Source organism: Falco rusticolus, chromosome 10 (genome assembly GCF_015220075.1).
Source record: "Falco rusticolus isolate bFalRus1 chromosome 10, bFalRus1.pri, whole genome shotgun sequence".
NCBI classification, from domain to species: domain Eukaryota; kingdom Metazoa; phylum Chordata; class Aves; order Falconiformes; family Falconidae; genus Falco; species Falco rusticolus.
Genome location: NC_051196.1, coordinates 31,166,865 through 31,193,976, shown reverse-complemented (window position 1 = coordinate 31,193,976; position 27,112 = coordinate 31,166,865). Strand labels below are relative to the sequence as shown.

The following is a 27,112-nucleotide window of genomic DNA, read 5'->3' as shown; positions in this document are numbered from 1 at the left end:
ACATCAACAAGCGCTTCTGCTCTACACACTATCATCTGTTTATTACCATAGCTGGTATTATACAAGAATATGAAGATTATCAAATATTTTTATTTCCATCCGACTTTTTTTATTTATTACCAACCTTGCTAGGAAAACCTTAGCCAAATGAAAACCTAAACATTTTCAAGTATCGCATACACAAAACAGGGCTGAGGATACTGGAACATAAAGTTCCCTGTTGACTACTTGGTACAATGGGGAGCAGGTCTGTGTGAAATCACTCGCCTGACGTTGTTCCATGTAAGATGTATTTCCATCATAACATTTTTGGTACATGGCTGTAAAGATTAGCTCTTTCATTCTTCACAAATCAGAAGGGAAACAAACAAATAATTCTGCACATCAGTTGCCCCTTCCCCATAGCAGCTAGTGATAGAAAAGGAAACCCTAGAAGCCTGTTAAGTTTTATCTTTCAATACAAAGTACATTCAATTAAAAATGGTAAATAGGGAAGGGGAAAGGAGAAATCACACAGACATCAACCTTTTAAAAGGAAAAGCTGACTGTAAACACATTACTAATGAAACACAAATAAAGAGGCAGGATTTGTGCTCAGTAAGAGAAAGAAAACCAAATCCCTGTTAAGCAAATACACCTTACAAATTCGTATCAGTCCAGAGTGAGTCAACTTCCTAAGTCATACACTACTTAAACTACAACAGTTCATGGATAACTTTATTTACCATCCTACTTCTGAGACAATTCATGCCATTTTAGGAATTCACAAAAGCAGGTCCCTTTGGAAAGGTAACGCTTTTGGCTGAAATAAACAAACTCCTGACTGCAAACAGGAAACTTTGAGCTATAACATGTGCTAGATGAGGAAAAAAATTATACTGCATTTGACAAAGATTATCAAGCATTTAAGTAAGTTTGGCCAGGGTATAACATCCTTACAAGGATATTAAAAAACATAGGCACTTGTAACAATGCACAGAGATACACATTTAATAGTTATATGCCACTCATTCAGAATTGCCATAAGATATACCAAGATATTATGAATTCTCCATCATATTACGGTTGTGAAACAAGTTCCTTAAACTGAAATAAAAAGATGTGTCTAGCTGGAGCGAACCAGATTCTTATTTCATTTATGCTCATGTAACTCCACTGGAGTCAGTTCTGGTACCAGGGAACAGATGAGAATCAGACTCAACACACAATAATTAAAGTACAAAGCACAGAAGTAGTTATCATGCAGCATTTAAATCTATTTTCACATCTTCAGCTCGTAATACATACTACAGTCTCAGGACACTTTGTTTGCTTCCATCACTGCCAGCAGTATTTTCAGTAACATGACCCTCCCAGAACAGAAGATAACGAAAAGTCCAAACACAACACCTGTTGGGTTGTAGCTAATGTTACACGTAGCAGCTTCCAAGTACAAGAAGAATTCTTTAGTTTGACTGAAACCATAAAGCCTAACTTTCACACAGTCATGTCCAAATGCTGTAAAAATAGAAACAAATCAGGAGGACCTACCCTGGAGTAGTCATATCCATGCTTCTCTTTCACTCCATTTCTACAGAGCGTGTAGTTGTAAAATCGAGAGTTTTTAAGTAATCCAACCCATTCTTTCCAACCAGGAGGCACATAGGAGCCATTGTACTCATTAAGGTACTTTCCAAAGAAAGCTAGGGGTAGAGAAAGCAAAAGCATCATAAGAAGGTGTAACATAAACACTTCAAAGACACTGTATTTAACTGTATTCTTTCCTTTCTGTCTCTTCTGAGAGGAGATTTTTCTTCATTCCAATACATTTACGATAAGAGACCACAGAATAGCTTTGGTTGGAAGGGACCTTTAAAGGCCATCTAGTCCAACCCTCAGTAAGGTAAGTTCTAAGTCTGCCTGCGTTTCTTTATTTCAGAGCTTCATAATGCAGAACTTTTGATTTACAATCTGACTACGTATGAAAGAATCTGGACCACAATTACCATTTTATTTCCCTTAGTGCCTGATATACTCAGAATCAGAGGAACAAAACAGAGAATGCTTAAAATAGCGCCAGTTGCCACATTATCTCACCCTACTCTGAATCACCCAATTCAGCTAATTTTTCATTCTGGTTACACCCGCTTAAGCCATCTCCACCTAAGGAACTGGCAGAAGCAGTGAAGTCTCTAACAGGAGGCTGGCTTGGGAGAAAAGATGACAAACGAGGACCATAAATGCGATGAGATTTTAAACTTGCTGCATAGAAGAAATGAAGAAACAGCCTGTTTGGCAGAACAAGTGCAGAATGAGTACAAGGATTCTTACAGAACACAGGGCAGGCATTTGAGCCATCCTCCCAGAAGAGCTATATGTATGCTAGCCTTGCTCTGTAAGCCACAAGTGTACAGACACAAATTATTTTCCTGAAAATGGTTAAGGAAAATGAAAAGCATTAGATTTCTATAAGAACATTACAAATTCTCTAAAATACACGATGTACCCAATGATGTTTTCACACTATTCCAGTAAAACAAATAAATAATTTAAAGGAACATATTTTTCAGTATTAGTTTATATGTTATATCATCACTGTGCAATTATGGGATAAATTGTACTGGAAGATTCCATCTAGCTCCTTTTTTTAAAGCTCAAAGACAAAATTCTGCTCTTGGGTCTGCACACTGCACTGCGACTCAGCATCTGACTTTTCACGATCAGAGCTCAGATCTCAATTTTTGAATGGACTGGCAATACATTTTAGCATTACCATAGTGACTAAGCACAAAGATCTTGTTCCACTTGTCATTACAAGTGTTTTTAATCCAGAGGCACATAATGCGTGCAGCATCTCACAGTGGCCATCTATCAGGGGATCTCTGTGCTTCTGTAAGGGTGACAGAGTATCTAAGATTCCGTTCTTAGACTCAGATTAAACCTCAACTCATAACCTAAGGGATTTGAGCACTCAATTCGCAGTTCCCAGGTTCTTAAAGATTTTTTTTTTTAAAGCTTGCAGACTACAATGTCTGATACTGCACCTTCTTGTGCTTACATAAATGCAAGGAGCAATGCTGTGGGTAGAGCAGAACAGGTTTTCAGCCACTGTAATAAGGGCCAGCCTCCCTGAAGTCAATGGATTTACATCTGCTTGCAGTAGGCTGAATATTGGTCCAAAAGACAGACACAGTGAGAAACAGTGATACAAAACAGTATGTAAGAGAGCTCCATGTCACTACCCGATGGTGTTTTTCTTTTCTAAAAAAATGGGAAACATGGTATTAGCAAAATAGTAATAGAATGGAATTAAACAAATTCACAGGGAGTAAGTACATTGTGCACTGAATATCCATAAGATCCAACTCCAAGTGCTTAGGTAGAATGCAAAAGCGTATTTTGAATCATCCTCCTCAGCAAATTTCAATGTATTCAATTAATGTGTAAGGTGAGCCAAGAGAAAGCGAATGTTTGAGATCTTTCAAAGTGCTTGAAAGAGAGGAAAGTGCTGATAAAATTAAGATCCACATCACAGAAGATGAGGAGGGCTCTATTGGGACACAATTAATAAATTCCTTAAAATTACACTATGCTTTCAAAATATTTTGTAAAAGCAGGTAAGGTGCTCTGCTGTTTTATAGATGAGCCATTTACAAAAGGGTTAAGCAACCGATAAGCATGTTGCAGAAAATAATTTGTTTCAGTATCCTAAACTACCTTATGACACCTTTTTTAACCAAGAAAGTAAACTAGCAGCAATGAACAAAGCAGCATCTACTCCACTGCAGATGAAACTATCACATTACTCAGGGACTGCATTTCTACAGTACATACACATTCTCAAATTATTTTACTTTATGAATAACTTCCCATTTTTAAAGAATGAAAGGCAACTCACGAAGATTATATGTAATAAAACAATACAGATGCACATTTTTTTACTGTCCTAGTAAGAAAGAACACAGGATTGAAACTAGAGCATTCCCTCCTGAGGAAAGGCTGGGAGAGCTGGGCCTGTTTAGCCTGGAGAAGACTGATACGGGATCTTATCAATGCCTACAAATATCTTCAGGGCAAGTGTCAAGAGGATGGGGCTGGGCTCTTTGCAGTGGTGCCCAGCGACAGGCCAAGGGGCAACAGGCACAAACTGAAACACAAAAAGTTCCTTCTGAATATGAAGAAGAACTTCTTCACCTGAAGGGTGACAGAGCAGCGGGACAGGCTGTCCAGAGAGGCTGTGCAGTCTCCTTCTCTGGAGGCATTCCAGAACCATCTGGATGTGATGCTGTGCCCCCTGCTTTAGCAGGGGGCTGGGCTGGGTGGTCTCCAGAGGTCTCTTCCAGCCCCAACTGTTCTGTGATTCTGTGAAACACTGACCACTGCCTGCACGAGCAGGTATGCATAAGGCAGCCCAAAGCCTTTTGTCCCCCACTGAACATAGTATATCCAAACAGAGATATATTTGGCATTTCTGCTCACAGGAACCAATCCATTCCTAAAACCTTTGGCTGAGTCAGCTGAAGAACTCAGGAAAGAGGCATTCTGTAAAGAATTACTCCTTTGTTATTCTGCAGAGGCATTAAAGGAAAGTCTGGCGGAAGCTCCTTCCCGTACCTTTTGCATACCTCCCATTGTACATGCAGGATGTCCTTATAATCTTGCATGCATGTCAAAGTGCCTTAAATAATTCTCTCTGCTGTTTCTAATCTTCCATTTCGTATCTTTTTCTTTCCCCCCTCCTTCTCAGCCATTTAAAGTCTTGTTATTAAAAAAGTTTTAAACATCATTCCTCTGCAGTACAAAATATTGGGTTACAATAAAGCTCTCGATGCTGGTGAAAGATTTTGATTTTGCATTGTAAAGATTCTCTCTAACATAATTTTCCCCCTCATCAGATTAGTTCACCACCAGAGACAGCTGCTCACTGGAGTACATATGCCTTTGGTACATCCAATTTCAAACCGCTCCAAGATTTCATTAATAAACATTCACAGAGGCTGCTGTTTGATATGCTCAGCCACGTTCCTATATCCAGCCTATGAAATGATCATTAAAAAACATCCGAAGTGGCTGTTTTTAATAAATGCATTAAGAATGTGATTTTCCTTTGCTTTAAATACCATACAACATAGTTTCTTCTAAGACTACATGAAACAGGATATGCAAGAATTGAGTCCTTTGTACACTGTTTCCACTTCCGCAGGGGTTCATAACCTTCTAAGGTTCTTTTCTCAGTCTCACCCTTCAATGATAAGCACCTGCAAAATTCTTTGGTATAGAGTGGAATTTTTACAAGAGATTTTGTTTTTCAAGCTCTGCCTGTAAGGGGGGGGCAAGCACACGAAAGAATTTTCCCCATGCTATCAGTTAATAAAAAGCTCTGCTCTGAACGTACCACAACTGCAGATGTATCAAGGCCATAGCTCACTGCTTAAAAAGCAGATCTAGCATTTTGTCAAACGTAGTGTAAAAGCACAATCAAAAGAACAGACATCAAGGCATCATTTACCACCACTGGAAACACTGGAGCTAGTTCTATCATTTGCCTGTATCACCTACCAAACTCTACAGGTTTGTTGGGTTCCCCCCCCCCCCCTTTTTTAAAAGACCAATTCTTTTCCTAATATGTACCTAGAAGTAGTTAACACAACTAAAATGCATCTACAAAGGATATCCACAGAACTCTGCATTAAATGGAAAACTAAGATAATGCAGAATGCACCAATAAAATGATGCAGGGGATCATTCATCCCTTTTTACTCCATACAGACTGCCCAACACAGGGAGTTGGATGTAACAGACCTTTTCCAAGTTCTCAAACTAGAAACAAGAATGCAGTGGAAGTCAACTGAGATTCACCAGTGTAGAACTGCCAGATCAGATTTAGACACAGAATTTTCGTCTTTCATTCAGTTTCCTTGATTTGGCAGCTCGGATTCTGACCATAGTTAGTTGTCTGTTTAGACACAGTTTTGTTAACTACTGGCCAAGATCACTTATCCATTCCACTAATAACCTGTTTAACAGCATGATCATAGTGTTTATGTTCATTTTAAAGAAAGAAAGAAGGAAATCATGAAAAGAACGTATGAGAGGAGCACTGCTAATAACTTCCTGCTATGTTACATTCTGTCGGGAAGCAGTGAAGGATAAAGCTGTTGCTATATGTAAAACCAAGTCAGGCCATGAACTAGAAAAATATACTCCATGGAGCAACGTTAGCCTGGCTTCAGGAGGACCAAATCACCTTTTCACCTGCAAGGAAGATCATTAACAAGACAAAGCCAGGCTCTTCGTGGTGGTGCATGGCAAGAGAACAAGAATGAACCAGCACAGATTGAAACAAGTGAGGTTCAGCCTGGATGTAAAGAAACACTTTTTCACAAAGACAAGTGTCGAAGAGTGAAACAGTTGCTCAGGAACACGCTGCAATTCTAATCCTTGGTGTTTTTCAAGACTGAAACCCTCAGCAACATGGCCTGGGGCAGGCTTTGATCAGGTGGTGGAAAAGAGACCTCCCAAGGTTTCTACCAACCTGAATTAGCCTGTGACCCTGTGATGGACTAGGTGGCTTATGAGACCTACCTTCAGCTGAATATACATGATTCCAGGATTTTAGATTTTAGGAATATATCTGTAAATATTCATGCTCTCGTAATAAATCCTGAAGCTAAGAAAAAGTAAAAAACAGCTTTTTGTTACTCCTGGACAGTAAGCTCAGTATTTATACCACACATCCCTCTTCCTGGCATCGTCTTTTCATACCCTTTATGCTACTTAGCTGCGCCCACCTATCAGCACTGCACTTATCACCACGACTGTGAAGTTAAATTCATGTTTTAAGTCATTAACCCTTTACATTTAAGCATGAATGTTGTGCATTAAGTACTTCAAAGATGTATTTAAAGCACTGTTTTTCTGACCTATTTCAACAGCAAACTTTCCAGGTATTAGGTTTTGAGCTGTGAGTCTTAGTTACTCATAGGGATTTGTTTACCCCTTCAAAATCCTTCATGTTTGTATCTGATACCAGTTTTCCCCACCTCAAAGTTGAACAATTAGCTACATTTGAGCAATCCCTTCATTCTAGATCGGGGAAAGGGAGGCGTGGGCATTTATCATCTTAATTCTGCTGTATATCCAGCAAAAATCACTTTCAGTACTTTTTGTCCTCTAAGAGACAATTAGAGGAAAGAAGATGTTAAAGCACTCTCAGCATGGCTAAGTACATGTAACAAGCAGTCAGCCCAAAATTCAAGTCAGCTTTGCATTCACATGATGGCCAAACATACTCCTAAACTGATAATGTACAATGGAATAAACCCAGTGAAATTAATGGATATACAGCAGAAGCACGGGGATTCTGAAATAAAATTCAGTCTTATCTGTCATTCAGTATTAAATTTGGATCCATGGGAAAGATTGTTCAAGAGACATCAGTTCTCATTAGATATCAAAATAACTGACCAGATTTTCCAAAAATCAGTAACTCCTAAGTGCTGGTTACCTGCACAGAACAGACCCAGCTGGCACCTTTAGTGACAACAGGCAATATGACACTACTGCAAAGACAGAAGATACAGCATTAGTATTAATACTTCAGTAACTGCAGTAAATCTAATGGGTTACATAAAACATACAGCAAGTTCCTAGATGTTAGAGGATTTTTAAGGCACAAAAGAGGGGCTTAAGACCACATTTTGTTCTCAGATCCCTTCAATTCCATCAGTTTCAGGATGCTAAGGAAGACTGAGCTCTGAGGATATACACACACACATATTTTGTTTTAGTCTACTGTACATGATGGCCCAGTTTTTCTCTAACCCAAAGTACACTGATAGCACAAAATTTTCATGAAAATCACATGCTCCATCCACCACCATAGGGACACAAAAAAGAGTAGTACTGAAGGCAAGAGCCTTTACATGAACAGCTCTGCTCTGTAATGAAATAAAATTTATCATTACAATTCATGAAACGTAACAGTTGTAAAAACCATGTTGTACAGTGACTGGTAACCACTGCAATTAGACAAGCCTACAGGCTTTCTTCTTATGCCAGGGGACTAGTCTGATATCTAGCAGGACAAAGGCAATGCACAGTAATCTTTATGACACCTTTGTTCCTCTTCCTGGATTTGCATTGCACATTCCTCAGCTGTGGCCAAGGATCAGTGCCAAGACCTGTTTAATCAATCAGGGGAATTGGCTGAAGGGGAGCAGATGAAGCCAAATAAAACAAAAGGTCTCAAACCAAATAGTCTGAAATGGTCAACAAGGAACCAAACTGAAGGATGTTAAGAGTGAGCCAAATCTTGCTTGTCCTTCTCAGGTGAGCAAATTCCCAGTGGAAGTTGGGCCAAAGCCCCCTTTCACTAACACCTAAAGCACAGCTTACAAGTTTAAGCACAACTAGAACTGTAAAGCATAAATACCTTCCTGAATAGCCCTCTCACAAGCCCTGAAAGTCAAAGGAAAAATATCTAGAAATGGCAATTTTCAGATCATCAATCTTTATTACAACTCAGGACAAGGAGACACAGTGTGTCACAACAGCATCGTTTCCTGAACGAGGCAGTGCAAGAGAAAGCGCGAGTGCTGGCTGGCTGGGTGCTTCAGAGCACTGCTCTACAACACAGCTCACTACCACGAGGCAGCCTGCCCATATTTCTTGGTGGCCAATCCTGACTGTCCAGATTTTTCACAAAATGTTTCCCCAACATCAAAACCACCGCAACAATGAGAAATTTTATTAGACGTTTACTATGGGTATTACTCCCCCCCTTTTATGTATTAAGGTCACAAAAGAATCTTAAACTCCAGATTTATCCTCCTCTCATCACATGCAACATTTCCTCCTCCACACACACATAAGAATCAAAGACCTCCCCAACAGTGGATTGTCAGACCTTTTTTAATAACAAACAGTTAAGCAAAAGTTTATCTAGCTTAATGCTGAATCTCTACTAAAATAAAATGCAAAGTCTGCACCATGCTATTTGGGCCAATTCCAAAAGAATTTCATTTAGAGCCATTTTTTCTATAGGATTTGAAGAAAAGCCGATTGCCAAGTTTCAGGGAGCTAGTGAGATATGCTGTGCAAGAAGATATATTTGCTGCATTTTAACAAAGCTGGTTTTTTCCACCTAGCAATAAACTTGGAAGAACACTACTAAAAGAATTAGTTCATAAATAAAAACAATAAAGTCTTACTGAATCCCATTAGAAGAAAAGTCCAATCCTGGTTCAATATAACCACCAAATTCATTTCAACAAGATATTCACTGAAAGAGAAGTAATCTACGTTCTACAGTAGTTTATTGTATGTACGTTTACCTTTTACTTTTGACACAAAAAACCAAACCAAACCACCAACAAAAACAAACAAACAAACAAACAAAAAAACCCCACACTTTTTTTCTGGTAAGTAACCAGTCACCCCTTACAGCCCTGAAATGCATCCATCTCATAAACATATATAGTCCTCCCATGCATAACATACACAAGAATGGGAAGTGCTATTATCTCTAATTTGGAAGACGAGACAAAGGTGTCAGGGCAGTACTAAAACATACAAAAAGACATGAGGATGTTCAAATTCAAAGAAATTGAAATTCAACTTCCAAAAACTGGAATTAGAATCTATCTGCAAAGTTTACATTGTAGGCACTGGTAAGGCTTTGAAATCATCACCGTTCTCCTATGTACTTTACTAAAAGATGGAATACAGCTTATTGTTCTATCTTGGAACTTCCATATCACTAAGCTTTTCCAGTGCCCACTAAATGGTGTATCACTGGTGTACAATGCAAGTATATAACCATGTGGGCCACACCGAACACTCACACCTTCAGGCATATAGGAAAGACAAATTAAGAAAACTGTATTCAGTAAATTACATTACTAAATTCAATTTGATCATTTTGAAAGACTTCAGCGAAAAAACCCCAGCATTATAGAAAAGCAAAGAAAAAGGGAACGCCAGAAAATTTTATAAGAACTTAAATTGCTAGCTGGATAAAACAAAAGATCTTAAATTGGAGTAAGAAGGAGGGAACCTCTTCTCATTTTTGACTGATAAGTTACCTAATATTGAACACAAATGGCACTGGAAGATGAAAAACTTAACAAGCCAATAGTTCTTTTATTTTCTAAGTACTGCTATCCTACAAGACCTAAACTAACAAAGATTTAAAAATTATTTTCATAATGTGCAAATACTCTGTTTAGGTTTTAGCTGTTTTGAATGCTATGAAATAGAGATCCTATTTCTGAAGACATTTCAAGCTATGAATTACTTCTTGCTTGAAATGATAAATCAGTATGACAAAGCCATTACACTAGAAACGGCATCCTATGAGAAGAGTACATTATAGTGGGGGAACGAAAAAGATGAGGTGTTTCTCAAAATATACAACATTTTATGTTGAAAACTGATAGATTTAGGGGAAGAAATAAGAGAAGGTAAGAAAGAAACAAAATACGACTGGAAATAAGGGAACCGCAGACATTGGATTATTTCTGTAGTTGTGGATGCCTTCATCTCAGACTCCTGGGAAAGTTTCATTGGATTGTGGGCTATCTTGTGGATTTTACTCCGGGAGTTACTCACAGAAGTGTATATATGCCTCTCTTCAGGACAGTTAAAATGTGCATTAACTAACGTAAAACTACATGCACAAGACAGGTGATGAAACAGTAGCTGTATAGATGAATTTCACTTTACAACCTCTACCTAATCCTCAGGAGACCACAGCTCTGCTTACTGTGTGCTCATTTTAAATTCTACATTATGGTTAAAGTGAAGTTATCGATGCTTAGAACTCAATTCAAAGAAACATAAGGAAAAGATACATGCATGTCTGACTTGAAACCAACTTATGACATAGAATTGAAGTTAGAGCCGGGGGGGCGGGGGGGGGGGGGGGGGGGGGGGGGGGGGGGGGATTAGAGCCAGGGGGCAGTGGAGGAAGAAAAAAGAAAAAACAAAACAACCAAACCAAAAGTCTTTCACACACACAAACCAGGAAATCCAGAACTGTCTTTTGTTTGAAAATGTCATTCTTCAGAATATTTGCAGGATATTCCAGCTCAGTAATTCACTGCCATGGACCAAGCCTGCCAGAAGTAGTAGCACGGACAGAGTCAGTGGATTTGGGCTATACATCTGGACTCTTCTTAAGTCCTTTCCAGCACAGATTCCTTCTACAACAACAGCTATCGTGATACAGCTACTGTGCTGAATCTTTCTTCCACACCATTTTCAAGTCCAATGGTGTCAAACCATCTAATGGATATAACCTGACAGACCTTGCTAAGATAGTATTTCTATATAGAGCAAAAGATCCAAGGAAACTCATTTACCTTCAAGATAAATAATTCAGAAACCTGATACCCAGTTTTGAAAAGTGACCTAGATGTCTTGGAGGGGAATATTGTAACACTACAGTGCCTACTCGTGCGAATCACTTCTAAAAATTAAGTCTGACTCTTAAATCACTTGGTTATTATTTTTAAAAGTGGCTTTCATTTCTTCATCGGCTACAAAAGCTCTCTTTTTTTATTAGACGTTTACTACGGGTAAACATCTTTTTTCTCTTTTTTTTTTTTCCCTTTTTTTTCTTTTTTCTCTTTTTTCTCTTTTTTACAAAAGCCCTGCATATAGCATGTTACTCTGACTTGGATAATCTGTTTCCTTTATATGCACGTAGCATGACAAAGAAGTAGTACAGCATGGCATACTAGCTAGGACACTGCAGTGTGAATCAAAACTTGTACCTCTTCTTAATGTTGCTCTTCACCTGCATGCGACCTTGTAGAAAGTACTTCGCTATTCTGTCTACCCTTTGACTCTTTAGGTCACCAATTATTCCCTACAAAACAATTATACACAGAGATCAACTTCAGTTAAGTTTTTAAGTATTTCTGTAATAAAAAATAGCAACCAGCAACTACTGTGGACAGCAAACTCTACAGCAGGGAACTGGTAATCTAAGAATTCTTCTCCTGGCATGTATTTAGATATTAAAATCTGGTCACATATTTTTCAGGTTCATTCCTCCTTTAATAAACATTTACCAATAGCCTCTCTCCTCTTCCTTACAATTCAATGTTAAAATCACTTTAAAATGTCAAAGGCTCAGACAGTGAAGTGGAAAAATAATTATTTGAATGCAGTCAGCCACTGTATCTTCTTAGTCTAAAATTAATGGGAGGAAATGGAAGATTGTCACTGAATTTTAATGAATTCATTAGTTAATTACTGTAAAGCCCCGTGAAAGTGCTAAGAATGATTATTACTTTTATTCCCAAGAAAATTTTTATAATGGCAGAGATGGACCTCCCACAATGACTTTTCTCTAGGTTCAAAACACACGACTGGTGCAAAATGACATTTATTAATTCTCTGCATAATTCAAGTATGGACTAACCATCAGAGTGAGATATGGATATATTACCATACAAATAGCAGCTTTTTCCTTTGTTAATAGGTTCATTTAACTGAAGAGGGTTAGCTGTGCTATAGGGTACTGCTCAACAGGAACAACGGGGGTAAGTTAGCCAAAATGTGAACTGCATTTGCTGCATACTGAGCCCCATTAAGCCCTAACATAAACTAACAGAACTCTCTCAGAAGATTCACTGAAGCAAAAGTGTCCTTCTGCCAGGCTGCATTTGGCCCACCATACCTAATTCTGTTGAATTTAATAAGATAAACATGTCTTTTCATTTCCTGACTGCAGATAAGGCTGACAAAATATTTTGGAATCAGTCACCAATTTTAAGACCTAATCTTTCAGCCAGCCAGGCAAATGGAAAAGAGAAGCTTTTCTCATTAAGTAATGTCTAAGGGAAAGTTTAAATCTGTATTCCCATAAAACATCTTGGTATTTGTTGCTGCAGGACCCAAGCATGCAGCAATGCATTGTGCATTTTAAAAGCTGTCTCACAGAAAGAGATGTGTATGTTCATGGAAAACAGAACCTTTTTTCTGTAAATGTTTACACAGGAACCTTTGGCAGAGAAATTCCCTGACATTCAGAAATGTTTGTCACAGGATCTCTTTGTTTCTTTTGCATTCTAATCATCTCCTGCTCCAAGATGAGTACTAGCATCTACTATTTTAAGTTAGTAATGATTCAGACATTGCTTACACTAACTTTTCTAAAGATTAATTCATCAATTGACTTGGTTTGTTTACATAAATTGTCTTTCTTGCCTAATTTCCCACAGTATGTAGTAGAACAATGACGTGAGAAGCTCTTCAAAACTGGACCAGTTGCTTACTATACTGAGACTGGGAGCTGGCTGCCTGGCAGCTCTGTAATGAGAACACAGCCTTCCAGTCGCTATTCACGATTAACGCAGAGGAAGACGTACCTGTAGCACCTACTGCTTCTACGGCTTCCAGTGCAGAAGGAAAGCCCATCTTTTGCATTGTCACGGTATTGATTTGAATCGATCCCCCCAGAAAGGGACAGTGAGCCCTGTGCATCACGGTTGAAAGCCTGACGGTTAAAGCCAGAGACAAAACTTCCCCCCAGTTCAGCCCCTTTCTTTCATCTCTACTCTGCCAAGTCCAGTGCCTAACAAAGTTGGTCAAACTTTCTGAAGTGCCCAAGTTGAAAAATATAAACCTGACAACCACGGCTGAAACTGAGAAACAATGATAGGGACGTCACACCTTTTCCATCTCATCTCCTATTTTTCCTAGCAGCTCGTGCAAGAGAAACCTGCACTGCACTGCTCCCTCCTGCCCGCTTATCACCCGCACACTTCCCAAAGGCATCAGCAACAGCACGAGAGCCATATGGATCCAAACCACAAATGCCACTGCCACAGGGAGAATACTACACACAGAAAGGGCACTCTGCAGGAGAATCACCTTTTGCAGAATCGTCCCACAGGGAGATGACAGCGAACAGAGAAGAGGGCAAGGAGATGTGAAACAAATGGCAGAAAAGAAAACCAGAGGGAAGGTTAAGTGGAGTAGGACAGTACATTTTCTTCCTTCAAGTTTAAACAAAAGAGAAAAGAGAAGGCAAAAACCCAGGGAGAAGGCCTGGCTTATGAATTAAAAGAAAAACCAAAGTCCCTTCCAAAATAATAGCTTTCTCACTCCAAGGCTGTGAACTTAAATATAAAAGCAAGCCTCAAAAGGCTTTACTCCCCATGGCCTGTTTTAATTCTTCAAACCAAAAAATAAGAAAAAAGAAGGAAAAAAGAGGGATCAAGAAGCTAAGCTGTACATTTGCTTGGCAAACCAGTAATGACACAGACCTCAAAAAAATAAACCCAAAAACCAGCCCCCCAAAAGCACCTATAAAATGAACTCTGCTTCCAGATCTTCCTCTGCTCACTGCAGTCGCATTCAAGGAGGACTCCCCGTTTCAGAGACACGGTATTCATAATCTCCAAAATACTCTCCTTAGCAGGTTACTTTTGAAATTTGAGAAACTGAGTGAACAATGTTCTGAAGTACAATCTCCTGCTGTTTCTGAAGCAGGTAAATCCGATCAGATCTTTGAAAAGGAAAAAAAACCCGAAAAAGATAAAAAATACTTTCTTACTGCTGGCATCCTTCATAGTGGATAACTCATGACTAACTGGAGATCAGAAATGAACACCAGCCCCCACTGACGGCAATTTCCATTTAAAATTGTGTAATAATGTATCACACTTAACTACATGAATGAAGATCTCATTTACACCTGAAGATTGCTTTGTACTTGTAAAAGTACTATTTCAGTGTGTTCTAATAAATTTAGTTTGCAAATTAAGAGAGGTAGACTGAAAATGTAATATAGATTTACTAAAATCTCGGGTGTAAATTTAAACATTAAGCTAATGTAAAAATGTAAAACATGAATACCAGGACACTTGCAATAGCTATATGCAAGTCAGTACAAATTGCAGGTGCTCGAAATATAGTCACTAAATATAAAAATTATTACAATAGAAAAACATCAATAAACACAAAACAAATAACCTACGAAGAATAAAACACTAACCTTGGCATGGTATTCATATGCTCATTGGCATTAGTGCCAGGAATAATAAATGGAGGGAAACAGCAACCAAAAAAGAAGGTATGTGCACTTCCCCTAATTTATTTCTTTCCAGATTAATACAGGTCTTTATTTTAGAAAAACAAAACAAGGAAATTACCTATTTGTTTTAAGACCAAGACTTTGCAGCAGTAACATTTAAAACTCATGTGAATAGTTCAAAAGAAAATAATGATCTTGTTACAGTTACTCAAGTTTCTGGAAGCCTCAAATACTATAAATTCAAAGAAAAAAAACTTATACTATCAATAACAACTACAGTACAATGCTGTAATATGTATTATAAATAACACAAATAGAACCAGGTCTATGCCTGTTTCTCATCATGACAAAAGGCATTAGCAAGAAAAGTAACAAAAACACTGGAACGGGCAAGGACTTAAATCTCATGTTCAGAGAATGAAAGATGGAAAGAGGTGTGAAACACGTGCTACATATTTTCTGAAATCCTTTCTACAGGTTATTTATTCCTAGGGAGCATTGCATGCAAAGAGGATGATTTGTTTCTCAGGAGTACATTTGATCTTGCCAATGATTCCTCTGTTGTTACTTAAAACACCTTTTGGGAATGGATTGTCTAGAGAAACCAATCCAGTTGACAGCTCTGCCTCAAGCACAAAAGGAGCAGTCGTTTCTCTTGTAGTCTTAGTTTGATAACGTACCTGTTTTACAAAAAATTCAAATCGCCAATTCCTTTCCATAGCATTTTTTTTGTCTGTTCTGTGCACTTCAGGCAATTGCAGGGCATATTCTACATGCGCTATGCCTTCAGTTCAAGCATACACATTATTTTATCCTTCCCAGCTTCTGAAAAAGTCATAGCTTTTTTAGCTGTTGGTTTTTTTTAAATTTCCTCAAGTAAAAGCGCAAGGAAGCTAAACCTACACGCAAGACTGGAGCTTTAGCATTCTGCACTGCTGCAGTCCATTACAAGAACAATTTAAAATATTTTATGTGTTAGAGACTGCACCAAGAATTCCAAGGAAGCTTTCAGATGGAGCCAGCCTTGATCTTACCTGTCCTGTATCCTGTGTTGTTGAGGTATACTGCAAACGTACGTATTTCATGCTGAGCCTGCCAGGACGGAGAAGAACAGTTCTCATTGTTGGTGTAAGTGTTGTGGTTGTGGACGTACTTCCCCGTAAGAATAGAGGAGCGAGATGGGCAGCACATGGGTGTTGTCACGAAGGCATTGATGAAATGAGCACCTCCGTGTTCCATGATCCGCCTTGTTTTATTCATCACTTGCATAGAACCTGGAAGAAGGAAACCATCTCAAAATTATTTTCTTGTTTCAGTCACAAGAGCTAACAGAGAGTGCTCACACGTTACATCAGAGACCAGAATGAAGTGCAGGTAGTAAGGGCACTGTCATCTCATAGCGAACCCAAATCCAAGATTATTCTGTCCCCCTCTAGTGAAGTTCTCCCATTGTTTTAAGGACCAAATATGATGTCCTAAATCAAGATGTGACTCAAATCTGTTGACATAGATCATAATGCTTTTTTATTTCTCTCTAAGCTCAAGATTTACCACTGTAACGATCTGCACCATCTGTGCAGCCTTTCTGGAGCAACTAGTACTGTTCCAGTAGGTTAAAGGGAAGAACCAGTGTGAATTAGGCTGAAACAATGTGGCCTGAGGGTGAAATTAACTTTGTGCAGCAACCCTGACCAAAGTTTGCGTACTCCTGAGGCATTATTTAATCCCTGGTTTCAGAGGATGCCTGATGCCTTTTGTGCCAGCCTTCCTCAAACTGCTGAGGGTTGTTATCACAGAACCATTGAGTTTGGACGATTATTTAGTCCAACCCCCTGCTCAAGCAGGGTCTGCTAGAGTTGTTCTCTAGATAAAACGTTCTTTTCCCTAATGTGAGGTATTAGCAGGTATTGATTTCTGTAACTTGCACTGAACCAAAGACAAAGTAAAGCCCTCATAATAATTTCCATAACAATCCCACAGAGTTCCATCTACCCACCTGATCCGTTTTGACAACTGTTACCTAAAATTCTCTAGATTTTCTTGGGCTTGGTTCTGCAGAATCAGATTTTTAGATGACTACTGGGGACAGGTAACACCGTGTAATTTATAACCATCATTTAAAAACAAACAAGCAAGTTTAATTGGCAGGGACTTGGATGAATTGGGGTAACGGGAGTAAAAGTCTTATTGCCAACAATTACTAAAAGCCCCACTGCTGCCAAATGGCTGTTCTGTTTCCTATTTAAGAAAAGGCCTTGGACAAAGACTGGGTCTTTACCATAGACATACACCTAGAGAAATGTGGATCCATACCAAAGTTCCTCCTGCACGCAGAAACACCAAGGATCAGAAGAAAAGAAGACTTTAGTGTCCCTCATCAGAATGAGTTATACTATCTAGGAAGAATTTCCATTTTCCAAAGTACCCGTCATCAGCATGAGCTTGCAAAGGAGAGTGAACGTTTCCAGCACCAACCCTCCCTTCTTGTTATGAGCAGGGAAAGCCAACAGACAACACGGAGATGAAGGTATGGGCTCATGCTGGAGTAGGGTTGGGGCTAACTTACGCGAGGGTGAGTTGGGTTAATAGTTCAGCTTTAATCAATGCATCCTGCAACCATCTGGCACAAACTGTATGTTGTTTTTGTCAATAATGGATTTAGGTTTCTTCTAAGCTCTTTAGGCAAGGATTTCATTATGAAATTGCAACAGTAAGTCGGTTTGATACAGGGCACATTGATATAACCAGGAGTCAAAACCTAGAGGGAAAATGGTCATAAGCCACATATGAAATCTGACTCTCTGGCACCATGAAAGATGGCTAATTGCTACTGTAGGTCACTTCACCTAAAAAATTGCCATGGTATTAGTTTTCTTGAGATCATTTTATTGGAATGAATATAAAAAAAAAATTAAAAATTTGTTTGTGCATTTCTCAGGTCAGATGACATCTATGTCATACCATTTTGTGACAAGAACCAAGACAGGTTATTGCACTCCACCTGTAGAACTTCCTAAACTTTACATATTCAAAAAGAAGTTCCTGGAGAAAGCAAGATTTTTTGTTTCTGTAACTGTAGGATGGGTGTTAGTGCTCAAAGGCACTACAAAGGCACTAACACCACCAGTTAACAATTATATCAGTCGATTATACATTATGTGAGCCTGAAAACTGTGGCCGTTTCCTCTGTGCTGTCTTATGAGCTAGCCCAAGCATAAATAGACAGACTGAAAGAATGTTTTGTCATCCCAATATTAAAACACAATTTAACAATGCCTTTAAATGACAGAGGCATCTGTGCACAAATAACAGTACATGTTAAGACTCCCCTTGGGGACAGTAACCTTCTTTAATAAAACTGCTGTAATGACAAGGTCCTATATATCAACAGTCTTTAATACAAAAACATATGATCTAATCCGCTTCCCCAGCTTGAGAACTAATAGAGAGTGACAGATCAGTGGAAGGTAAAAACCCAGCATTCTCTTCTGTACAGTCTTAAATAGGCCAGCTTTAAATATTTTAAACAGCATTAAACCAGCCAACCAAAACTTATTTTCTTCAGCTTGCCTCCAATACAAACATAGAATTGTGAGAAAAAGTAGAAATTGGTCTTTCCGTAGCAGAAGATTAGTTATGTGTTAATCAGCAACTGGAACCTCACCAAATCACCTCTGGAGTTGGAAAACCTTCTAGAGTTTCATTAGTGGATGTACCAAGGGAAGTCATGCCTTGAAGTTTCACTATTTAATTCCGAAAATGTTCTGTTACCTGTCTAAACCCACCGATACTAAATAAAAGTAATTTAGTAGTTAAATGTGAAATTTCTACACTATTAAAAAATAATCTGTTGGACTACTGTGAAAATATGAAAGTTTAATCAATTTGATGCATTCAAGCTGTTCCCTGAGCAAAGTGATGCAAAAGCTAGGTTGAAATTCCACTTGAGATGTGTGTGGTATCCTTAACTTTGCTTAGTATGTCTTCTCAGTTCACTTTAGGGATAAGGCTGACATTTTCACTAATATTAATGGAGAAAATATACCAGTTGTTTATGAAATAATATTGACTTTCCCAATAGTTGTGCCTTGTTGTCAGAGGCCATAGTTTACATGGGTTTTCAGGAGCTTCAGCTGTTAAGAACTTGCATTAACTCCTAAGTCATTCAGTCGACTCTGAAGTACAATTTAAGAGGAGATGTCCATATGCAGGTAAGTTAACTGAACCCCACAATGTTAATTAACTGTTCCCTAAAGCCTTTTATTTTTATCCTATTCGAACCACATTAGATACCCTTTTCACATCTTCATTTCCTTGTTTTCTCCTCATGCTGAATTTTAACAAAGGTTTAAGGCCCTAATCTCCACGTATGATAACTAAGAAAAATTATCTTATGTGCCACTTTTGTAGATTTTCAGAGGAAGACGTAGGAACATACAAATCACCTCTCACTCAGATTTCTCTAACATGGCTGAAGTATCTTCTAAATAATCAGATCTTTCTCCAACTATAAGTTTATGAAATAAGCTGGCTTGTAAAACCATAGTAATATGGTAGGCAAACCTAAATAAACTGGAGATGCTGAGTACATCACCATTATACTAACCTGGACTTAAATGGCTCTAAGGGGGGGGGGGACGGGACGGGACGGGACGGGACGGGGGGGGGGAAGTTCTTTATTTCCAATTACTTCTTTCTCCTCATCAGTATATTCCTCTTCTTTATATTTTGCTTGTCAGTATAACTGTTTTGATTAGAGTCAATCAAGTGTGTATTTCAGTAGTTCTTAGTGTTCTCATTTGTCTTCTCCTATTTGTATCTGTTACAATATACACTCGTTCTCCCTTGACCTGGAGATTCTGCATCCTTTTCATCAGCCCCACATCAGTCTCTTTGTTTTTTCAATACAAGGCTGAGATTTGGTTTCCCAAGTGAAACTCACAATTAACAGTGCAAATTTATAAAATAAAAGGGGAGGGGGGGAAAAAAGGGAAAAAAATAATAGAAAAGCTGTACTCCTTTCCTGAAAGGACAACATTCTCCTCCTGGTAAACTCCACCTGCTACTGGTACGTTGTTAGATCTATCTAAAATTAAAAAAGGAAAGGCTGTTAAGAGGACTTGAGATTGTATTGTCTTGTCTTCCCTTTTGTCTCAAAGGTAGCCACAAAAGAACAAAAGCTACAACACCCATCAGTTACACAATATTATTAGAAACAGATGAAATCTTACAGTTATGCACAGCATTCTCTGCTACCTTGTCATTGCTTCCAAGTTTTCCTTAGCTTTATTTGTAATTCACATCTTGTTTCCATCTTCCTTAAATGCATTAACCACAATCCCCACAAATGGCAATGTTGATTAACTTGGACAAGTCACCAGACGACAGACAAGAATAAAAATTAATTCAAACAAATATTGGGTCTCACAAAGCCATTAGTGGCAAATGACGAATATCAAATCTCAGCTTCATCAAATGGATTTTCCCTAGTTAGACCCTAATTTGTATGGACACATGCCTATTATGCTTGAAATTGGAAAGCATCAGATTATCAAAGAGAAATATACTGCCCAAAGGACTTAGACAATTGCATCAGAAACAAGCAGGCTAGCATAAAATAGAAGATGATAAATTTTTTAGGACCACCTTCTGAGACTGCAAGATAATGTACTTTGGTTCTTTTGGATATACATTATTGAAACTACTTTACTTGTGATCCAAATAACCATTTAAAAAAAAAAAGTGATGACAACAACATCATCTTCTGATCCTACTAATTTGAATTGCATTTGTATTTGGTGGGGTTATGGACATAACAGGCTCTCTCACCATCTTTGAGAAGAATCTGACATCTGTGATGCTGCAGACATGCAGTAATACTGATAAAAAGCATTACTTTTTATCATCTGTAGTATCTGTAAGAATGCTGCCATGATGCTGTGATTAACTTCTCAACTGGATGAGTAAGTGTAGAAGTAATAAAAGCTGACTAACTTTACTATTGTGTTCTCTTCCTTCTGTGAGGTCTCTTTTCCCATTTTTCTCATCCATACTAGAAATTTGATCCAGTAACTGTCAAAAAAACCCACCAGACCATACATGCACAAGCTCTCATCTTTCAGATGGTGCAAGCTTTATTATACTCACTTAAAAGCATATTTCTGATGCAAAATTATTAATGTAAACTGGTTTGTATTAATAGCTTCTCCTAACTACAGACAACATTTGGTAAACACAAGCTTGTTCAGGTAACGGAACAACCCCCAAAATCCGGCAGTTAATTCATTATTCCAAATCATTAGGCAAAGCATATGTTTAATCTTCATCTCCTTTCTTCAACAATTAACACAGGGCTGAATAACACAGTAGAACCTTTTCATACTAAGTGATTTCGGTCAGTAATTAACTAGACATCTAAATGGACAACACCAAGAATAGTACGACTATGTTAGGTAACATTTAAGTAATTAAAATTAAAATTGTCTATGTAATGAATGCCTGCAATTACACAAAAAAATTTGTGTAATTACATGGTGCAATAATCAGTTATGAATTTAAACCTACTGCTTTGGCATGTAGCTTCCCTGGTTATACTTGCAATTGCCCGAAGCATAGTTTAGGTCTCTAGATGAAGACAGATAGGCAGGAATCTCACGTTTCCACAGAAACAGGAAGTTTGACAGTTTAAGTTGAGACTAATTTCTGCTGTCCCTGAATTGCATGCAGACAGAAAATACTTTCTACATAAGGGTAAGTTTACAATTCTGCTACTTGCTCTTCCTATCACTTTTCACACTGAAAAAAAAAAAAAAGGTAATTATTTTGAACGCAAGAACCTAGCTTCAAGTAAAAGCAGTGCCATACTAATTAGCTAAAATTCTCCTTATGTTGGGCTCTTACCAAGTTCTACATCCTGATCATCAGTAAGAACAAGGATGATGTTTGGGCGGATGTTTCTACGGTCTCTTTGAAATCTTCCCTTCAGACGCTGATTTAACAGGAAAGCTGAACTTCCATCCAACAGTGATAAAACAGTCATCATGAATAATCCAAGGACAATACTATGCTGTGCCATATTGTGCTGATTTACTGTTCTCTCTGAACAAGGTAGGTTAATGGCTTCTATTTCTTTTTTGTTTGCAGGTCTCCTATAAGGGAGAGGGAAACAAGTATTTATTTATACCTTGACCCCCCTGCCCCCCAAGGAACAGCATGGTTCTCTTCGAAGTAGTGAAAAGCAATATACTTGAAATAATCTAACTCCTAAGTAAAACAAAAACAAAACCCCACAAAAAATCCCAACCACACAATGACAAAACAACGGAATGTTTTTCTAGTGCCAGCTAGAAGCAGAAATTTGAAAAATTCACAGTTCATAAGCTGTTACCAACGTAGGCAATGAAGTTTTGCTCTATGCTTAAACTTAGCAGGAAGTTCAAGGATTTAGCACGGTATCAAACTCTCACTTTTGTTTTGATACATATAAAAAGCGATTTTCTTCCTTAAGGTTCTGGGATGTTTCAAAATGACATTTTTGTTTACTGCATCAAAAATGCAGATGCTCAAGACCTCCCCTCCCCCCCCCACGTCTATCCACATTTTCAAACAGGACTGTGGTAAAATCTACCAAGTTAACAACACGTTTGAAAATTCACAGAGGATCCTCAGATAGAAACTTGTTACACACTGATATAACTTACAAATTTCATTAGAGTGCAGAGCTGCCCAGATCTTGGAACTATGGCATGATACCGTTTGAAGTCTACTAGAGCTTTGATGTTAGAATCATTAGCGTGATATCCCTTCAGCATTTCTGTTGGTTTCCAAGATTAATTAAAAAAAATAAAATTATTATTAATGAACGCATTTGAAGGCCCATTACTGCAAATGTTTGGGAATGGATGCACCAAAATGATCTGCACTGCCTACGCCTTCTCTCCATCAGAAATATAATGCCCCAAAATAGGTTGTGCAAAACAGAGCACGTCTAACTGGCACTGCTCCTGTCAATGAGCCAGTAAAAAATTCTTCGTGATTCCTACAAAGAGATTCCAAGAAATGAGCAAGCATGCTGAGGAATTTTTGAAATCATAGTTTTGATTGGTGATCTTCTGGTATAAAGGGATTTTCTCTTTCTTTCAGAAGTCAAAGTAACAGTATGAAACTGGATTGAAAATATCAAGTACTAATTATTTCATCAGATCCAGTGATCAATGAGTCAGTTCTTGATGAATTCCCTACTTGCTGCCTGCTTTTCCTGGATTTGTGCCAACGATCTCTTGTAATGCAGTGAAAAAAAATCAATTAAAAATGACACGAGGGAGACTATCTGCTTTTTGTAAAGACCAGAAATGCCTGGCTAGAAAGAACTTAGCACTGTGTGTTTTACCCAAAGAAATACATTGGCTGTTCTGTCCTTAAAGCCACATGGGAAAACATTTTTCCTCCAGTAGATTATTTCTTAGCCACATTATTACTTCATCTCTGTCAGCGTCTGTTCTTTGAGATAAACTTTGATTAAGAAAGTTCTCATGCAATAGCAAAACCACTGGTCTGAAAAATTATACTCTGCTTCTATGCTTATTTAAGAAATGCATATTGAATTTTCATATAAGTCAACAGATACGTAGCTATAGTATGATGCAATATTTATTAAGGCTGCTTTCCAGAAATGTACACTACTAGGGTTTTGAGGAAATGAAAAATCCTTCTTCCTTACTAGTCTCTCCAGTGAGTTTCACAGGCAGGTGAAATTAACTTTTTTCATAGTAACTAAAAATCGATTTTAAATATCCTAGCACTTGTTCCAATGGGTTGAGAAAAAGTCCAACTTCCTAAGTTTACATACACATACAGCTTTAGTACCTCTGCTGCTGCTCAGAGATTCGCCACACTACAGCAGAAGAAACACCGACAAATCCTATCAATTCTCATTCCTTGTACTCCAAATTCCATCTGCAGCAGTACAACTAGGAAGAACCATGTCAGATTCAATGCATTGCTACCGTCCAGAGTAGTCAAAAGCAGCTTGAAAGGCAAACCTGGATCTGGTTCAAAAGGGGAGGGGGGGGGGAAAAAAAAAAGTTAGTTTAGCAGGCACATATTCCTGGACACCAGCCTTCCGCAGGAGAGGGCAGAGACATAGCTTCTGCTCTTCAGAAATTACTCCATACGTACTTCTGTTTGGAAAAAAAAAATAATAAACTGACAACACAGTTGTTTTCATTACACACATTTTTCTGAAGGTCTAAAAGTTAATGTAGTCTTTTTTCAGCTCTATACTAGCCAATAGCTTCTTGGAATAATAGCATTTGCTGACTTTTTTTGCAGCATTTAGAAGGCTGTCCATTCTTGTTACATCTGCCCATAACTACACTCACTGTAGAGTACTGTGCACTTTAGTCTTCCTTGCATTTTTCTCACTTATTTTAAACAAATGCATGGAAGTAACCTCATGACCTCACTGCCTCTCTCTCCCCTCAGCCTGTCTTTTCCTCACAGTTTACTGCCCCTCACTTACTTCATTGCAACTAAAACCAGAAGTTGTCCCCAGCTCAGAGAGCTACTTACCTATCTATAAAATACTTCACATGTTCAGGGATGTACATAAACTGCTATTCCACAGTTATTTTATCCACACTTGTATATTTATGGTTAAAAGAATTAGCTACCTCTGAGAAGATACTGGGGGTGGAGGAGAGAATTTCACATCAAATACAACAGGCATCTTCTACAAAACCTGTTATCTCCTTCTCACCCCTCTCCTCAATGAAGATTTTTCAACTATTCAGATGTGTTATGTTCCTGTTATCAGGGTAAGTACTGCTGGGAACCAGCTCAAAGTATATAATTATGTGCAAAACTCATAGCAGTAACTAGGTAAGAAAATTAAGGCAATTTTAGAAAATAAGCTATTTCTTGAAGTATGTATTCATAAAAGACAGACATGCCATAACTAACAGCATATATGCAGTAAAATCTAAAAGCCAGCTTCAAATAGTTTTCAGAATAGCAACAGAAAAGTCTCTTGCACGGATTGCCAGCGGTCAAATACAGATTGATTTTTTTAACCCTAGTCTTCGGTGAACTTCAAGAAATATGACATAAAGCCTCTATTAACAGTTCTTTCCCTATTTCTGTCAACAAGTTTAATCTGCAACTCATAGATAAAGGCAGAAGAGTTCCACAGCAGTGCCCCAATCTGCCTTCACTTTTAATATAGCACCCTCTGCAATGATGCATTTTGATCTGAGTGGTACAGATGGTCCACTGCTTTATGTGCCTCTGCAGGCCGTCCAGCAATATTAAAGATGCTTAATCCATAGTGGCTCTCATGAGAATTAGGTATGCCTCTTATTTTCTCCCAGATTACACACATGAACTTGACAAGTCTAGTCGCTCATATTTTATATTTAGGAAAGTGCTATCAGAGATTTATGAAATGTTCTTCAGCTGGGGCATCTAGCTGAGCTTTATTAAGCTTACAAAACCTCCTACCGGGCTGCTTTAAAGAAAGTCTGGTCCTCTTATTTTCTATGGTTTACGGTTGAGTTTAACAAGTCTCTGACTCCCTTCATAGCCTGAATTAGATACAGCTGCCTCTTTCTGTTCTTAACTCCTGCTAGAATGGGAAATAAGTATAGAGCCAAACTTAATTCTCCTGTGTGACAACACAGAACATTACACCAAGTCACATTATAAATGCTGAGGAGATAAAACCAGACTTCAGTACATTTATTCTATTTATAAAAAAAAAAATGAACCAAGTTCTGTTCCCGAGTAGCATTTACACCAAGGAAAGACTTCTTTTTAATACTACCCTCAGTAATTTATGTCAGTTCTACAGCAGCACAGGCAGGATGCACAGGGATGACCCGTGTCAGTTCTATCACCAGCTGGTATTTTTAACATGCTATTGATCAGTGTATAGCTTGGCACAGATGTAACAGGCACTGCATGCAAAACCAGTAACTGCCAGGGGCTTGCACACACTGTCACTCCCAACCCTGCTAATGCAAGTCCCAGCACAACTGTCCCATGTGCAAGCTGAGCGCAACTTCACTGAAGTCAAATAATTAAGTTGTTCCCGTGTAATCCAAAGTATTATCTACTTCTTCCTGTAACAGAAAATGTACAGACACGTAAAAAATCAATTCTGTATCAAACAGGTAAGTTAATCCTGCTTCTAAGAAAGCTGTTCCTAGTTATGTTTACATTAACTGATTCTTTTCTAAAAAATAAGCATACTTCAAAACACTTAATACAGAATTGGTATAGCAAGTTCAACTCGCCCAGCAGCCACCACAGAACAGGGTAACAGCATGTAAGCCACACAGTGGAACTGCACAATAAGGGAAAACTGGTTAGCAAGCAGCAATACACACCTGCTCTAAAATACGGCTGCAGCCAATACCAGGTGTATTATTTAAGCAGACTTAGGTGTGCCATTTGTCCAGCGTTTAAATTCATTGAAATACACAGTACTGGAGCCATTCCCTAGCAACCAACCCAATTAAAACCACTTTGCCAGTTAAACGGATTCAGCGGCGCTGCTGTTCTTTTAACTCTTGAGTCACTCCTATATCCAGGTTTGGTTATGGTAACTCCTTTTCCACCGGAGCTGTCGACCGCCACTTGAAACCACTGTATTTTGTTTGTAAAAGATAAAGACATTTCTGAATGTGGATTGGGAAGAATCTTGTTTGCAATCAAACAAGATTCTTAAGGGAAGTCTGGTATCAACAGTACTGCTGTAATCTAACAACATGCTGTGTTTTATTATAGTTTTATACTGATTTTTTTTTTCCCCAGCCAGTCAAAAATTTGAGAGAAAATACAAAATCAAACCTCCAGTGCTAAACGTGACTCTCAAAGATTACAGTTGTGCTGATTCACCTACACAGGCTATACCTAAAGTATTTTTACTTGCAAGTATCTACAATTTCTTCAGAAGCAGTCAGGCACTGAGCTTCCAGTAGAGCACTGGATTACTATTCAGCCCTGTTCTCCTGACTCACTTTCCTTATGCTGGTGAACTCTATACCAAAGCTAAATATTTATCCCAGGGAGGCTTACTCGCATTAC

General features: G+C 38.3%; 1 protein-coding gene across 15 annotated transcripts in view; it reads right to left on the bottom strand.

Moving 5' to 3' along the window:
• The window catches only part of SULF2 (sulfatase 2), a 162,766-nt gene that overhangs the window by 44,078 nt on the left and 91,576 nt on the right, over nucleotides 1-27,112 (bottom strand). For 8 of the 15 annotated variants that reach the window (XR_005106603.1, XM_037403289.1, XM_037403288.1 and 5 more), the window contains 4 exons: nucleotides 23,894-24,075; nucleotides 21,929-22,176; nucleotides 16,063-16,302; nucleotides 1,531-1,682 (listed from right to left, as the gene is read on the bottom strand). Coding sequence is in view for 14 of the 15 variants with exons in the window: in XM_037403289.1 (XP_037259186.1) it covers nucleotides 1,531-1,682; nucleotides 16,063-16,302; nucleotides 21,929-22,103 (567 nt within the window). In the remaining variant the exon portion in view is untranslated. Of the gene's footprint in view, nucleotides 1-1,530; nucleotides 1,683-16,062; nucleotides 16,303-21,928; nucleotides 22,177-22,728; nucleotides 22,816-23,893; nucleotides 24,076-27,112 lie in introns of those variants that run through there. The other 7 variants (XM_037403294.1, XM_037403295.1, XM_037403298.1 and 4 more) reach the window with 3 other exon arrangements.